Below are 18,200 nucleotides of genomic sequence, written 5' to 3'. Positions count from 1 at the left end.
GCACACACATTCCCTGGATGCCAATCTAGAACCTCTGCCCTAAATTTTTCAAATTGGCCTTTTCTAGCACCACCTAGTGGCCGATGTTCACAAAACACATTGCTGTGCACTACTCTCACACATTTTGTCCAAAAATCCTACAAATCGGTAGGCAGTATCTCGACAGTCATGTGATCGACACGAATCTGTCCGATTTTGCATATTCCTTCCTGATTGGCTAAGATTGGCTTCCAAAGTTTGTAGGATTGAGCCGTTTTGAACAAAATGCCTCAAATCCCAAACGCAAAGTGCAATTATCATGAAATCGCGCACCCATGTTCCCACTAGGTCGAGGAAGAAATGCCACTTCAAAATGTTTTAATCAGCCTCATCGTGGCGCTATAACAGGACGATTTGTGGTTTTACCTATAACTCCACCGATCAGTTTCAAACTTTGTAAGCCCACTCCCTAGAGGCTCAGGATAAACCTTTGCCATGCATTTTTCACATCAGTCTTTTATAGCGCCACCTTTGGGCCGACTTATGTAAAACACATTTTTGAATTACTCCTTCAGATTTTCTTCAAAAATAACACAAATCAGTACACAGTATCTCTATAGTCATGTGATCAAGTCTGATCAGTCTATTTCATATTCCATCCTGATTGGCTAATATTAGCTTCCAAAGTTTGCAGGATTGCTCTGTTTTTTAACAAAATGCCTCAAATCCTCAACGCAGATTGCAATTACCGTGAAATTTGCCACACATATTCCCACTATGTCAAGGAACACATTTTCACATTGGCCTGTTATAGCGCCACCAGCAGGTAGACTTTAGCAAAATACATTTTTGGAATACAATGCTTCAAATCATGCATGCAGCGTCCGATTGCCATGAAAGGTCTAAGGTGAAGAACATATGCCACCATTTTTACATTGGCCTATTATACAGTAGCACCGGCAGGACGCACGGCCTGGTGGAGACCTGTGCTCGGAAGAGCACTGCTTCTAGTTTGATATGAAACTACTCCATGTCACTTTCTCTTCTGTGCCTCATCATCATTACTAGATGTTTAGGACCGTGTGGCGTAATTTCAGATAGAGGGTGGCAGGCCAGGACATTTCGATTGTCTGACATCTCATTATTTATGAATCTTATAATAGCTGATCTACAAGCACACAACATGTACTGGAGATGCAGTGTACATCATAGATTTCTACACAGAGGACAATTCATCTATGTTCTGTCCTGCAGAAGTTTTATTTTGGATACAAACGATACACCCTGTGAGCCCAAATGACACCTTTGGTTTAGGATCTACTTAAAACATACCCCTGAAACATAATAAACTTCAAACTGTTGTTTTTCTTTCTTCTTCCCCTCCATATTTACCCCGTACATAATACAAATTCATATGTCAACTTTATAGAAATTAAAGTAAAAGTGGAAGTACATTTCTTACTGAATTACTGTCAATGCTTGCTTGTAGAACCACTACTTTATACAAAGCTTACAGAAAGACCTACTAGTAAGACACCTCAGGGTGACTTGCGACCTCAGGGTGACATGCGACCTAGGTCGCGCCAATTCTGGGAATGACCATGGACTTTTTATTTTATTTTATCCTTTATTAACTCTATCAACGCTTTGAACGTTCCCGTTCGCCCCATTTTTCCTGGCGGCGCGCCGCCAACCGTACGTTCTTTTGCTCGTTCTTTTGTACCTTGTTTTGATGTCTGTAAACTGATGAGGAGTCAGGTGGGTGTGTACCGTAGAGACAGCGCCTGTAAAAGTGCTCTCAAAAACCCACTGGACGTTAGCATCAATGGAGTTACAAAACACTTCCATGTGATTTTATCTGGATCTATTGCTCTGTAGCGATTGAGCTGCCTTGACGGACGGCAGCCTACCGCGGTCATTTTCACATTAATTCTTGCACGAGGCTGCCCTCTACTGCTAGTATAGCCACAGTACACCTATTTAAGGAGAAAATAAAATAATAATGATGAAAAGAAATAAATACATCTTTGTCTATAACATCGCAAAGGTAAGGTGCTTTTGCTGGCACAAAACCCAATAAATAAATAACAACATCTGGCAGTGAAAAAGTTAATAATAATATGTATCCATATACATACAATATATGTTATGCCCATACATGGAGATGGGCATAAAAAAAATGTACGTTAATTAGTAATGCCAAGCAGGGCCTTGGTGAGTTAGGGCCTTGGTTTGATGCCTGTGGATCTCCATATATGGGCCATAATAATGTTCTTAATATTGACAATATAGGAATCTCCATATATGGGCATAAAACATAGGGCCTTGGTTTGATGCCTGTGGATCTCCATATATGGGCATAAGGGGGTACCCTAACATTCTCATTTTCAGCCTCCATTTTTTGTACAATGTCACATGACATCCCTTTTATGCCCATATATGAGTCATTCTGTACCACATCACTGTGATCAACTTTCGCTTTGCCATGCAATCAACTTCAGAGCAGTGATGTGGCACAGAGTGACAGTGAGTCGCAGTGATGTGGTACAGAATGACTCATATATGGGCATAAAAGTGATGTCACGTGACATCACTTCCTGTACTGAAAAACACGTGACATCACACTGACATCACTTCCTGTACGGACGGACAGAAGGTCAGACAAGCGACAAGGTTTTTCAGGGTATAATGTGACCTTCGGTCGCAACAATAAAACTGAGGAACGAGAACTATTCAAATAATTTCACTCCTGCACACCCATACAAGATGTACTGTAACAATACAGAAACCCTAAACTAATATGATCACTAGATTAACATCATGTATATTTTGTTTGCAAACTAAGAGCTGTAAAATGAAGGAAAACAAGAGAGTCGAGAGCCATGTAGAAGCCATGTTCGCAGGGGCGGCCTTTAGGGTCAGGAGGCCCGTTTCAAGATCAAATTTGGCCCAGCATCTGGTTTAATAGGACAGGACAGCCTTTTGGGAACGTTGACATATTTGCTCCTCATAGATATATATTCCATTCAAGGTAATGTTTTAACGTGTCCAGCTGTTCACATGATTAACACTGTGTTTCATCTGGATGTGACAGACCATTGTTGCATCCATGTTGTTTGTTGTTGTCAGTGGTGCGTTGGGATTTTCTTTTCAGGGCGGACGGTCATTTATTGACGTCACGTGCACGCGCGCGCACGTGCCTCTAGAGGCTATTTAGAAAGAAAGGATGTCAGCAGATCTAATGGTGGGAAAACAATAGTTTTCTAGTCTTGATTACATTTGCATTGTTACTTAAGATTTTATCTTCTACTTTCATTTAATTCATTTAGAAAATACAGCGCTGCAGTAGAGAAACAATGTTTGAATGAATCTCAAACACTAAAATACCACAGTAATGGAGCCATGTATGAGGACACACACACATCGACACATGCACATGCAGTCACAGCTGGAAACCTAGGTGTTAAAGTAGGCTATATTTCCATATGAATAGAGGGGGCTTGAGGACGCTCACACATTCACCACAAGAAACCTGTTATGTAAAGTAGTAGCCACTGATTAAAGTATAGCTTGTAGTTATCGCAGATTTGCGGCGTGGGGGGTTGTCGCGGCTCTCGCGGGGGATATGCACCCGTTTACACGCTCGTGCACCGCTCGGTGCCGTCCGTGCGTCCGTTCATGTGGGAATATTGAAAGGGTCTGTGACGTATTCTAACTAATTGCGACCGTAGGTCGCACTTACTACCAAAACCTCCACCGGCTGTCTGTCCGTCTGTCTGTCTGTCTGTCTGTCCGTCACACGTCACACTTTTTCCCTGCTCATATCTCCGCAATCGTTGCCCCGATCCATGCCAAATTTTGCACACACACTCCTTGCCTGCCAAACTACAACCTTCTCACATGGCCCTCTTCTAGCGCCACCTTGAGGCCGATTCTTGCAAAACACATTTTTGGACACAGCTCCTACAATTTTTGCCCTAAAATCACGCCAATCGGTACACAGTATCTCTACACTCATGTCATCAACATGGATCTGTCCCATATAGCGCCACCTTCAGGCCGATTTTTTAACACATCGGATGCCCACGTGATCTCTGACGTCTAATTTGCTGGTGCCCATGGCAACGCGCGTCAAACGCGTCATTTTACCTGCCGGCGAGAGTACTGGCGAGAAAAGTAATCAGAGTAAATGTAATCCGAGTATGTCCTGTTTATTTCGCGAAAATCTTTTCTTTCAGTCAGGACCGTTTTTTATCATTTCTAAGCCACAGTGTTTGTGTTACGGCAGGTAGAAGAGGCTGCCGTTTTGAAATGAAACTGATTTAAAAGCTAGATTAGGAGAGAACAGCGTTTTTGTGCAGCCGTTAGACAGGAAGTCAACGAGACACACAGCACGTTCCGGTGACGTAATTGCGCGCTGCATGTTGGGAAATGGAGTTTGTTTCATCACCGCGGTAGCCAAGTGCAGTAGCTACAGTACAGTATAGTTTACTGTACAACGCGTCAAACGCGTCGTGGGCCTCCAGCGACATCAAAGAAATTTACTTGTAGACACCACGTGGGCACCCGATGTGTTAAAACACATTTTTGGACACTACTCCTACAGATTTTGCCCTAAAATCACACTGATGGAATCTATAAATCATATTCCATATGGATAAACAGTTTTCCCCAATCATAATAAAATACTCCACACAAGAAATGAGACCACACAGCGTAATTCCGTTTTGTGTTGAAGTTTAGTCAGAGTTCAAATTGTACTGTACAAGTACAGTAGAGAGCATTGTCACCCATAGTATCTCTGAGTACAAGGCATAATCATTTCACATATATAGTTGAATGTGTACAGCATAAAATACATTAGTCCCATTATGATTGGACAATTAAGCATAACAGTGTGCATCAGATGTTTTCGTGTTGTGGGCCCCAGTAGCAAGGCCAGATATCATGGCTTGGTAATATCATTTTGTTATCCTGGATCCTGGGCATTGTGACCTGATTGGCATCTCTCAGCGTCATTCTCCTGTAGGCGTTAGTTATTTGTTCAAAACATCATGGCATTGACTTTTAACACTGAAAATGATATCTATACCATATTAAACATTTTAATCTTATCACACACAAATCGGTACACAGTATGTCTACACTCATGTCATCAACATGGATATGTCTCATATAGCGCCACCTTCAGGCCGATTTTTTAAAACACATTTTTGGACACTACTCCTACAAATTTTGCCCTAAAATCACGCAAATCGCTACACAGTATGTCTACACTCATGTCATCAACATGGATCTGTCCCATATAGCGCCACCTTCAGGCCGATTTTTTAAAACACATTTTTGGACACTGCTCCTACAGATTTAGCCCTAAAACCACGCAAATCGGTACACAGTATGTCTACACTCATCTCATCAACATGGATTTCTGTCCCATATATCGCACCATCAGGCCGACTTTTTCAAACACATTTTTGGACACTGCTCCTACACATTTTGGCCTAAAATCACGCTGCGACCTGACGGTCGCTTATCTCCCGATTAGGGAGTCTTACTGGTAATAACTTGTTTTGACAGTCCATCCATCCATTACAGTATAGGCTACTGTACAACTAAACCGCGCGCCTCGCTCATATTCCAAAGACGTGGAAATAGGCAGCACCGCAGCGCTATGGGGCTTTTAAGCCGTGACATCATTTTGTAGTCAGACCTCCAAGCACATTTATTGTCAATATCTGTTCCTCGCTATTTCAACAGATCCGAGACAAAAATAACGACTAAAGTATAATAACACTTTCCTTTCAACAACAAAGAGAAGAAAAATGTGTAAATTGTAAAAATAGTAAAAAGATTCACAGAAACTGGGAGCAGAAATTCTCTTCTGCCTACAAAATGATGTCAGACTTAACAGCCCCATACAGAAAGGGGGCCCCATTGCGAGGGGGGCTTCCGATGATGGACGCATTGACCCTAACTGCAGGAAATAGGCAGCAGCGGCAGGCAGCGCGATAGAGATGGGGGCCCCATGAGGGGGGCTTCCAATGATGGACGGTCAGTCGCGTTGACCGTTATTTGGACTGAGACTGACCGGCAGTCGGAGTCCCCCCTGGCCGCGGGGCCCGTTTCAATTGAAACTGGTGAAAATAGTAAACAGTCAACCTAGAAATGTACTCAAGTAAAAGTAAAATATTTGTCTTGGAAATGTACTCAAATAAGAGTAATAAGTATCAAAAAAGGTATGCTCAACTCTATGGGGGCAAGGCGGGGCCATATGTTTTGATCATTCATCAAAAAAATGTAGTGAAAAAAAAAAAGTGGAAAAATAAGATTTGAACCAAAAAAAAAAAAAAAAAAAATTGAACCTGAAAGTCTCGAATTTCGATCTTCAACTTGAAACAAAAAGTGTTAAAATTCGCTTTTTTAATACTTTTGAATACATTTAAAAATTAAAATAATTTCACTTTAATAAATATTTCGATCTTGGATTCCTTTTTTTCAATTGTTTTTTATTTATTTACTTCAGATTCAGATCTTATTTTTACGGATTCAAATCACATTTTTTCGGTTTCAGATTTATTTATTTTTTCGCTTCTTACTTTTTCGGTTTCAACTTGAAAAGTTTCAAGTCAAAAAGTTTCAAGTTTCAGGTGCAGTTCTGCAGTGGCAAAACAGGGCCAAAAGTCACGTGACCGATGAGAGCCAATGACGTGAGGCCTTTTCCACTAGCCAATCCAAAGGCTCCAGGGTTGGCATGGCAACCAGGGTTGCCATGTTCACTGAAAGTGAGTTCTCTGGGCTTTCCTATCCATTCCAGTTTAGCAAATTCCATCACCAGTCCCACTCACTCTCCCTATAAGTCTAAATGCCCAAAAATGAATATGCCTACATAAATACCCCAATGAAATATATAAATTACAAAATGAAATTAATAAAAAAGACATGTACTATAGATCTATAGTCATCCATATTATGTTTTCAGATCTACATGCCAATCCTCATGTTCTAGGTCTATGGAATCATCCATATGTTTTCAGATCTACAGAGCCATCCCCATGTTCTATAGATCTATGGGTCAATCAATGTTTCTAAGGTCCCATCCATATGTTTTAGAGATCTATGGGCTCGTTCCTAGGCCCATCCCTATATCCTACAGATCTACAGATTTACCCATACAAATATAGATCTATGGAGTCAACCATATGTTTTCAGATCTACATGCCCATCCTCATGTTTTATAGATCTATGGAGCCATCCATATGTTTTCAGATCTATAGGCCCATCCTCATTTTCTATGGATCTATGGAGTCATCATATGTTTAACAGATCTATAGGCCCATCCTCATTTTCTATGGATCTATGGAGTCATCATATGTTTAACAGATCTACAGGCCCATCCTCATGTTCTATAGATCTAATGAGTCATCCATATGTTTTCAGCTCTACATGCGAGAAGTCTTTGTGAGTGTACGTGCGTGTCTGTGTGTGTGTATGTAATACGCGTATCTCGAGAACCGTTCGTCCCGCCATGCGCGTTCCCCGCCGCGGAATGGAGTGCAGTGCCCGGCCTTGACCCCGACCCGATACACGGTTTACCCGGACCGGCACGAAAGGTTCGGAATCTCCGTATGCGGAGCTGATTGTTGACATCAGGCTGTTCTTGAGGAACCGGCGCAAGCACTGACTCATAGTGACATCACATCATAAAAGGATCCGCGTATCTCGAGAACCGTTCGTCCAACCGGTGTGACGGCCCTGCCCCCCTCTGCAGGCTAGCCGGCAGAGTGGAGCAGGCCGTCAGGCTGATTTTGGCACACCTGGGTTTGGGTGTGGTTGCCTGGTTGGGAGAGTATAAAGGGAGCTCTCCTGCTCAGTTCATGAGATCTCCACTCCATTGCAGCAGTTTGTGCTCTCGCACCTTTTATACAACACGCACACAGCACACTCCACACATCCATACACTGCAGACATGACTGATTACTGACTTGTTCACACCTCATACCATTAGTTTGTTTGATTATTGGTTTTATTGGTTTAATTTAGAATAATAAATATAATTTAAAGGTTTGTACTTGTGAGTGGGCTCCCTGTTTTGTTGTGAATCACCCTTATTCATGACACCGGCTTCAAATACATCATCGTTTTTCCGGAAACGGCACTGTGTCTACAGAGATCTCCATATGGGCATAAAATGGACACAGACAGACAGATACAGATATCTCCATATAATGGGCATAAATGGACAGATGGTCAAAACGGTTCCTATGCCAACAGGTATAATGGGGTTTGCATTAAAGGGCGGAGCATTCATTGGGCAGCCAAGCTTCTAGTTTAATATAATTATGGAAATGCAAAGACGGAATTCAGTTCCCAGTGGATTCCTCGCGACTTGCATCATTTGCAATTTCCCAGAATGGCACCTTTTTAGTTTATTCATGTTTTTCAACATTACTTTTTTGAACAAGCTCACAACTCATCATATGTGGTCCATAGATCTAGAGAACCTCATAGATGTGTAAGACATAGGGATGGGCCTTTAGATTTGTAAAATATGTGGGCCCATAGATCTTTAGAACATAGGGATGGGACCATAGAGACATGGATTGACCCATCTATAGAACATGCCTGTATATCTGAAAACACATGGGTGATTCCATAGATCTATAGAACGTGGGGATGGGCATGTAGATCTGAAAACATATGGATGACTCCATAGATCTCTAGAACATGGAGATGGGCCTGTAGATCTGAAAACACATGGATGACTCAATAGATCTATAAAACATGAGGATGGGCCTATAGATCTGAAAACATATGGATGGCTCCATAGATCTATAGAACGTGGGGATGGACATGTAGATCTGTAAAACATATGGTTGACTCCATAGATCTATATTTGTATGGGTAAATCTGTAGATCTGTAGGATATAGGGATGGGCCTAGGAACGAGCCCATAGATCTCTAAAACATATGGATGGGACCTTAGAAACATTGATTGACCCATAGATCTATAGAACATGGGGATGGCCCTGTAGATCTGCAAACATATGGATGATTCCATAGACCTAGAACATGAGGATTGGCATGTAGATCTGAAAACATAATATGGATGACTATAGATCTATAGAACATGTCTTTTTTATTAATTTCATTTTGTAATTTATATATTTCATTGGGGTATTTATTTAGGCCTATTAATTTTTGGGCATTTAGACTTATAGGGAGAGTGAGTGGGACTGGTGATGGAATTTGCTCAAGTGGAATGGATAGGAAAGCCCAGAGAACTCACTTTCAGTGAACATGGCAACCCTGGTTGCCATGCCAACCCTGGAGCCTTTGGATTGGCTAGTGGAAAAGGCCTCACGTCATTGGCTCTCAGTCGGTCACGTGACTTTTGGCCCTGTTTTGCCACTGCAGAACTGCACCTGAGACTTGAAACTTTTTGACTTGAAACTTTTCAAGTTGAAACCGAAAAAGTAAGAAGCGAAAAAATAAATAAATCTGAAACCGAAAAATATGATTTGAATCCGTAAAAATAAGATCTGAATCTGAAATAAATAAATAAAAAACAATTGAAAAAAAGGAATCCAAGATCGAAATATATATTAAAGTGAAATTAATTTTATTTTTAAATGTATTCAAAAGTATTAAAAGAGCGAATCAAAGTTACATTTTAACACTTTTTTTCAAGCTGAAGATCGAAATTCGAGACTTTCAGGTTCAAATTTTCGGGTTCAAATCGTATTTTTCCACTTCATTTTTTATTTTTTCACTAAATTTTTTTTGATGAATGATCAAAACATATGGCCCCGTTTTGACCCCATACAACTCAAGTAAAGTACAGATCCTCAGAATATAGGCCTACTTAAGTACAGTACTCAAGTCATTTACTCTGTTACTGTCCACAACTGGTTAAAGGTTTTGAAGTGTTAAAAGTGTTAATAGCGTTGAGTACATTTAGTTTTAGGGTAAAACATTGGTTGCTAGGGTCTAATAAGTGGTCTCTAGGGTACAATAGGTGGTTGCTAGGGTCTAATGAGTGGTTGCCATGGTAAAACGCTGCTGAGTTCAAGGCAGGGCTAAATGGAGAACTGCCTGACAGACCAATGAGACACAGAGTGAGTAGATGGAAATATAATGAAATATAATGCTTAGGTAGATACATCTTTATTGTTCTTCTTAACATGCTTTTTGATATTTAACGCTTTCAGTGCCACCTTTTCACCACTAGAGGGCGCCCAATGGCCATAGAAAACACCATAGACAAGCGTTGTATATGCACAAGCCGTGCGCAGCCATGACGCGCCTGAACACTTTCCTTTGTGTCATGAACAGGGACAGGATGAAGTTAGCTTGAAGTTAGCTATTGGCTACCAAGCATTTTAGAAGCCCTATTTTCGGCGATTTAGCCATGATTAAACCTTGCACACCTCATGGATATGCATGGAACAGAGAAAATGAGCTCTAAAGATCCTGGATTGCATTGGAGTGGATGGTAAATATCGGCGGCGCGACGCTCTCGCGGGCCGTGTAAACAGATGACGGCCAGCGGCCGTTTTTTTTTTTTGGAGCGGTGTGTGAAACACAGCAGCTCCAAGCTCTATAGGCAGAAATATGTGTCCAGTCTCACAAGTGAGAACTGTCCCGTTGAGTTTGAACAGGATCTGCGCATGTGCGCACAGCAGTTACACAACATTTCGGTACCTATAGATAGGCAGAAATGTGTGTCCAGTCTCACAAGTGAGAAGTGTCCCGTTGAGTTTGAACAGGATCTGCGCATGTGCGCACAGCAGTTACACAACATTTCGGTACCTATCGAATTGAGTTCCCCTCCGCCCGGATGCATGGAGAATGATGGGATTTTTTTGTTTCGTTCAGTTCGAACAGGATCTAAGCATGCGCGCGCGCGCCACGCACGCACGCACGCACGCACGCACGCACGCACGCACACACACACACACACACACACACACACCACGTCGCGTTAAAAACAAAGGTTAACGGCAGCGAGAGGGAGACGGGGGGAGAGGAGGGAGAGAGAGAGAGAGAGAGAATCGTATTTCAGAGAGAGAGAGAGAGAGAGAGAGAGAGAGCTGCAAGCTCACAACGCCTCGCGCAAGACGCACATCGAGGTGTTGTCTGCGTGAAGATCAGCTGTTGTGTGTGTGTGTGTAGTCCGTTAATAACAACTAACAAGCATGGTATGTTGGCGTATCTCGAGTCGACCCCCTCTGCTGTCTGCGTCTGCCCGTGATAGCCGTTAGAGTGGAGGCTCACGAAGCATGCAGCCACCGTAGCGAGCCACGGGCAATCAAGAATTGACACATGTCAATATATAAAATAGGTGAAAAAAGTCAGGGACTTTGAACAGTCTATCCAAAATATCTCTGTTCCATCTATTCAGCATGCAGCCACCGTAGCGAGCCACGGGCAATCAAGAATTGACACATGTCAATATATAAATAGGTGAATATATTTATATATTTTATATATTTACCTGGAACTGCTCAAATTCACCGCTCCACTTCGAACCGAGGTTTGATTTTTAAAGCCGAACTAGTTCGGGATAGGCACCCAGGACGGTCCAAATTATCCCGAACTAGTTTGGGATAGGCACTATAATTAATATATTTTTAGTTTTGAATGGTGTTTACTGTGTCAAGCTGTTGTAGTTTTGGTTTGACGTCTGCCTGGTAACACATGATGAGAGTGAATAGATTTTTTTCATTGGTCGTTGTAGAGTAGAGACTGTTGGTGAAGTGAATCAGTGTTCATTTCCTCATCAGAACGTCAGCTCATCGACACTTCAACTAAACTCTGAAACATCTCAACTCATCAACACTTCAACTAAACTCTGAAACATCTCAACTCATCATGACTTCATCTCATCTCTGGCTCTGTGTTTCACTGTGTTTCATCTGTTTCCATACAACAGGTAAACTTTATTTAATTACTGAACAATTAACACATACACTCTGTGTCGACATTCTGGATATGAATGATGATTATTTGACAGACAGACAGACAGACAGGCACGCACGCACGGGGGCGCGCGCGCGCGCGCGCACACACACACACACACACACACACACACACACACACACACACACTGATTTTCTGTCTGTCTGTCTGTCTGTCTGTCTGTCTGTCTGTCTGTCTGTCTGTCTTGTCTGTCTGTCTCTCTTTTCTGTGTTATTTCATTGAGAGAGGAAACTGACATGTTTTTATTAAAAATGTAAATCACATTAAAGGATAGTAACAATTAAAAATAACAAGTAAAGTCGGATTTACTGTCAGATTGATGACATTTGTAATTTTCTATTTACAGATGGATATCTGTACACTCAGTTTGGCCTCTGTGTGTTCAACTCCAGTGAGATGAATGACATCCAGTTCATACGTTCAACGTACTTCAATAGAGATGAGATCTACAGGTTTGACAGCAGGGTGGGGGTGTATGTCGGTTACACTGAGTTTGGTGTGAAGAACGCAGAGCGCTGGAATAAAGATGCTGCAGTCCTGGGTTTCATGAGACATGAGGTAAAGAGATACTGCAAAGACCACGTTGAGCTCGACTACTCCAAGGTTCTGGATAAGAGAGGTGAGATGATGTCACAACACCACTCTACACTCATCACTTCATATAAACTATAAACAATGACTTCATAATTAACCAGCACTATTATTCATGCAAACACCAAATGAAAAGGACCTGCATAATTCACACGTTTGCAAAATGATGTGCTTTAGCTTTACATATGTTTAAGGATATTTATACCAATAATATAGAGATATCTAAACAGATCTTTACTGATTCATGTATCTTTTTAAAGCTGTTATGTAAAATATAGTTGGGTTCAGCAATAATCTATCAATTTGTATTAAAGTACTGTGGAGGCTAATGTATTAAGACAAACATTGCTCTCTGGCGCCATCTGGTATCCAAACATTAAGGTTAACAAAACAGGTTTACTTGTTACTTGTCGTTAAAAATATATAATTATCATTTATATCAAAAGTTCGGAAAAGTCCGGCGGCTGCGCCGTGGCTACCTCAGCCTTAAAAGGAACTACGGAAAAGGACGGCCGGGCTAGGAAAGTGTTAAGTGAGGGGTGCTATTTATGAGTAAATTTCCCATGAAGCTTGGCCAATGTGACCCTGGGCGTAGAAACAGACACCCATTAACCAATGACAGTCTGGACAGACACGGGACAAACAGACAAAGCCAGATATAGGAGCAGGTAGCACCGCTCAAATAAACAATGTTGTTATCATTCCAGTGGAGCCCTATGTGAACGTGACGTCAGCCCAGCCCTTCTCCAGCAGACACAGCAACATGCTGGTGTGCAGCTCCTACAGCTTCTACCCTAAAGCCATCCTGGTCACCTGGCTGAGAGACGGAGAAGAGACCACCTCTGAGGTCACCTCCACCCATGTGCTGCCTGATGGAGACTGGTACTACCAGTTCCACTCCTACCTGGAGTACACACCCAGGTACACACCTAATAGACACCTGCACATAGAAATACACACCTCTACTGGTACTACCAGTTCCACTCCTACCTGGAGTACACACCCAGGTACACACCTAATAGACACCTGCACATAGAAATACACACCTCTACTGGTACTACCAGTTCCACTCCTACCTGGAGTACACACCCAGGTACACACCTAATAGACACCTGTACATAGAAATACACACCTCTACTGGTACTACCAGTTCCACTCCTACCTGGAGTACACACCCAGGTACACACCTAATAGACACCTGCACATAGAAGTACACACCTCTACTGGTACTACCAGTTCCACTCCTACCTGGAGTACACACCCAGGTACACACCTAACAGACACCTACACATAGAAATACACACCTCTACTGGTACTACCAGTTCCACTCCTACCTGGAGTACACACCCAGGTACACACCTAATAGACACCTACACATAGAAATACACACCTCTACTGGTACTACCAGTTCCACTCCTACCTGGAGTACACACCCAGGTACACACCTAACAGACACCTACACATAGAAATACACACCTCTACTGGTACTACCAGTTCCACTCCTACCTGGAGTACACACCCAGGTACACACCTAATAGACACCTGCACATAGAAATACACACCTCTACTGGTACTACCAGTTCCACTCCTACCTGGAGTACACACCCAGGTACACACCTAATAGACACCTACACATATAAATACACACCTCTACTGGTACTACCAGTTCCACTCCTACCTGGAGTACACACCCAGGTACACACCTAATAGACACCTACACATAGAAATACACACCTCTACTGGTACTACCAGTTCCACTCCTACCTGGAGTACACACCCAGGTACACACCTAATAGACACCTGCACATAGAAATACACACCTCTACTGGTACTACCAGTTCCACTCCTACCTGGAGTACACACCCAGGTACACACCTAATAGACACCTGCACATAGAAATACACACCTCTACTGGTACTACCAGTTCCACTTACCTGGAGTACACACCCAGGTACACACCTAATAGACACCTGCACATAGAAATACACACCTCTACTGGTACTACCAGTTCCACTCCTACCTGGAGTACACACCCAGGTACACACCTAATAGACACCTATACATAGAAATACACACCTAATAGACACCTGTACATAGAAATACACACCTCTACTGGTACTACCAGTTCCACTCCTACCTGGAGTACACACCCAGGTACACACCTAATAGACACCTGCACGTAGAAATACACACCTAATAGACACCTGCACATAGAAATACACACCTAATAGACACCTGCACATAGAAATACACACCTAATAGACACCTGCACATAGAAATACACACCTAATAGACACCTACACATATAAATACACACCTCTACTGGTACTACCAGTTCCACTCCTACCTGGAGTACACACCCAGGTACACACCTAATAGACACCTGCACATAGAAATACACACCTCTACTGGTACTACCAGTTCCACTCCTACCTGGAGTACACACCAAGGTACACACCTAATAGACACCTGCACATAGAAATACACACCTCTACTGGTACTACCAGTTCCACTCCTACCTGGAGTACACACCCAGGTACACACCTAATAGACACCTGCACATAGAAATACACACCTAATAGACACCTGCACATAGAAATACACACCTCTACTGGTACTACCAGTTCCACTCCTACCTGGAGTACACACCCAGGTACACACCTAATAGACACCTGCACATAGAAATACACACCTAATAGATACCTATAGAAATACACACCTAATAGACACCTACACATAGAGGGGATCATTTGTATACCCCCCCCCCCCCCCCCCCCCCCCCCGGCCAGCCAGCCCCAACCTGAGAGATTTTCACGCCTCCTTGAATGTGGATGAGGTTATCATGATAGAAGTAAATAGGCTACACACAAATACAATATAGAAGAATAAATAGGCAGAAGTGAATGTAATGATGTTTATAGATTAAACAACAAAGACATAGAGTAAAGGAACAGTAACGCACACCAGTAGTGAGGAGATGAGATCAGTGATTTGCACAGTCGACTAAATATCAAAATATTTTAGTCGTAGTCTTTTGAGGCCAAATACAGTTACAGTTATTTGTTGTATTAAGGTACAATGGTATTACAGCCAAGATAATGTTTTGTTCTCGCTTTTGCGAACACCCGTCATTTCGACCGGAGGGTTAGACTACTCACTCCACGGAGGTTAAGGTTAGGGTGAGGGTTAGAGACTCACTCCACGGAGGTTAAGGTTAGGGTGAGGGTTAGAGACTCACTCCACGGAGGTTAAGGTTAGGGTGAGGGTTAGAGGTTAAGGTTAGGGTGAGGGTTAGAGACTCACTCCACGGAGGTTAAGGTTAGGGTGAGGGTTAGAGACTCACTCCACGGAGGTTAAGGTTAGGGTGAGGGTTAGAGACTCACTCCACGGAGGTTAAGGTTAGGGTGAGGGTTAGAGGTTAAGGTTAGGGTGAGGGTTAGAGACTCACTCCACGGAGGTTAAGGTTAGGGTGAGGGTTAGAGACTCACTCCACGGAGGTTAAGGTTAGGGTGAGGGTTAGAGACTCACTCCACGGAGGTTAAGGTTAGGGTGAGAGAAAAGATGAGATGTAGTAACAGCGACACGCTCCCGTTTTGTTCTTTTTGGAGAACTCAGAATTGCAGTTTTTCTGAATCTTTTTGATTGTGCAGAATTATGTGGTGAACCAAATGGACCCTTACTACAGTAGGTCCATTTGGTTTATTTGATTATTCTTTTGAACTGTGTGTGTGTGTGTGTGTGTGTGTGTGTGTGTGTGTGTGTGTGTGTGTGTGTGTGTGTGTGTGTGTGTGTGTGTGTGTGTCTGCGTGTGCGTGTGGGTGTGTGCGTGGGTGCGTGTGCACGTGCACGGGTGTGTGTGTGTGTGTGTGTGTGTGTGTGTGTGTGTGTGTGTGTGTGTGTGTGTTACAGGTCTGGAGAGAGGATCTCATGCATGGTGGAACACCCTGCACTGATTGAGCCTAAAGTGGTGGACTGGGGTGAGTCTGTACTGTAATCTGTAATCTACTGTAATCTGTACTCTAATCTACTGTAACTGTAATCTATACTCTAATCTACTGTAATCTGTCATCTACTGTAATCTACTGTAATCTATATCTAGTGTAATCTATAGCTGAGAGAGATGAAGCCAGTATATTAGGCCTACATGTTTTATCAGGATCATCCTGGTACTTTGAATTCACAGCATTTTCACTGCAGTAGGCCTACATGACAGACACATTATAATTCACCTCCTCCAGTAGGCCTACATGACAGACATATTATAATTCACCTCCTCCAGTAGGCCTACATGACAGACACATTATAATTCATCTCCTCCAGTAGTGTGTGTGTAGTAAAACTGCTGCCACTCAAGGGCAGCATAGTAGCAGTTTTCACATGAGATGGATTTCTAAACATCCACTCAAAACGCATCTTCAGCTTGTAGATCTTAAATTATTTGCTATTTTTGACTGTATATGCATTAATTGTGGTGAAGAATAATAGTGGCCCTCTCCATCATCAAAGCTGCCCACTCCTGCACATATACCGTACTACAGTTTAATACACTTTGTTTATACTGTAGACTATATGCAGTGCACACACTATATACACTAGTGTTTATACTGTAGACTATATACACACTATATACACTTTGTTCATACTGTAGACTATATACAGTGCACACACTATATACACTAGTGTTTATACGGTAGACTATATACATACACACTATACACACTAGTGTTTATACTGTAGACTATATACATACACACTATACACACTAGTGTTTATACTGTAGACTATATACATACACACTATACACACTAGTGTTTATACTGTAGACTATATACATACACACTATACACACTAGTGTTTATACTGTAGACTATATACATACACACTATTGTTTATACTGTAGACTATATACATACACACTATATACACTAGTGTTTATACTGTAGACTATATACATACACACTATATACACTAGTGTTTATACGGTAGACTATATACATACACACTATACACACTAGTGTTTATACTGTAGACTATATACATACACACTATACACACTAGTGTTTATACTGTAGACTATATACATACACACTATACACACTAGTGTTTATACTGTAGACTATATACATACACACTATACACACTAGTGTTTATACTGTAGACTATATACATACACACTATACACACTAGTGTTTATACTGGCTGCTCTTTGGCTGAGTGGAAACATTGTGATAGATTAACACAGGAAACTGATGGGGAAATACATTCTATATTTGTACCACAGATCTGTGTGTGTGTGTGTGTGTGTGTGTGTGTGTGTGTGTGTGTGTGTGTGTGTGTGTGTGTGTGTGTGTGTGTGTGTGTGTGTGTGCGCGCGCGTGTGCGTGTGCGTGTGCGTGTGTGGTGTGGTCCAGTTGTCATGGAAACCGGTGCTGCAGGGAAGTGAAACATGTTGTCAGCATAAAAACCCAGACAACATGCTGGTTATGGAATATACAGTATATCATATTAAATATCATCTTATTCATCATTCTGTGTGCTTAAAGATCCTTCCATGTCAGAGGCAGACATAAATTAATGGTAAATAATGCATTTATAGTGCCTTTGTCCAAGGTGCTTTATAATGATTGTGCATTAAATTCACCCACCCATAC

At 42.1% G+C, this 18,200-nt stretch overlaps 1 protein-coding gene across 1 annotated transcript; it reads left to right on the top strand.

The window, feature by feature from the left end:
- Positions 1-11,891: 11,891 nt before the first annotated feature.
- Positions 11,892-16,212, top strand: LOC308282450 (SLA class II histocompatibility antigen, DQ haplotype C beta chain-like; the record flags this gene model as incomplete). The annotated part of the gene is made up of 4 exons (XM_080722796.1): positions 11,892-11,911; positions 12,305-12,577; positions 13,257-13,458; positions 16,200-16,212. The coding sequence occupies exons 2-4, from the start codon at positions 12,355-12,357 to the stop codon at positions 16,210-16,212; spliced, it is 438 nt and encodes a 145-aa protein (XP_080578922.1). The 5' UTR covers positions 11,892-11,911; positions 12,305-12,354.
- Between the last annotated feature and the right edge of the window lie 1,988 nt (positions 16,213-18,200).

Source organism: Nannobrachium achirus (genome assembly GCF_963921795.1).
Source record: "Nannobrachium achirus genome assembly, chromosome: 3".
Lineage (NCBI taxonomy): Eukaryota > Metazoa > Chordata > Actinopteri > Myctophiformes > Myctophidae > Nannobrachium > Nannobrachium achirus.
This window is presented reverse-complemented; position numbering and strand designations above follow the sequence as displayed.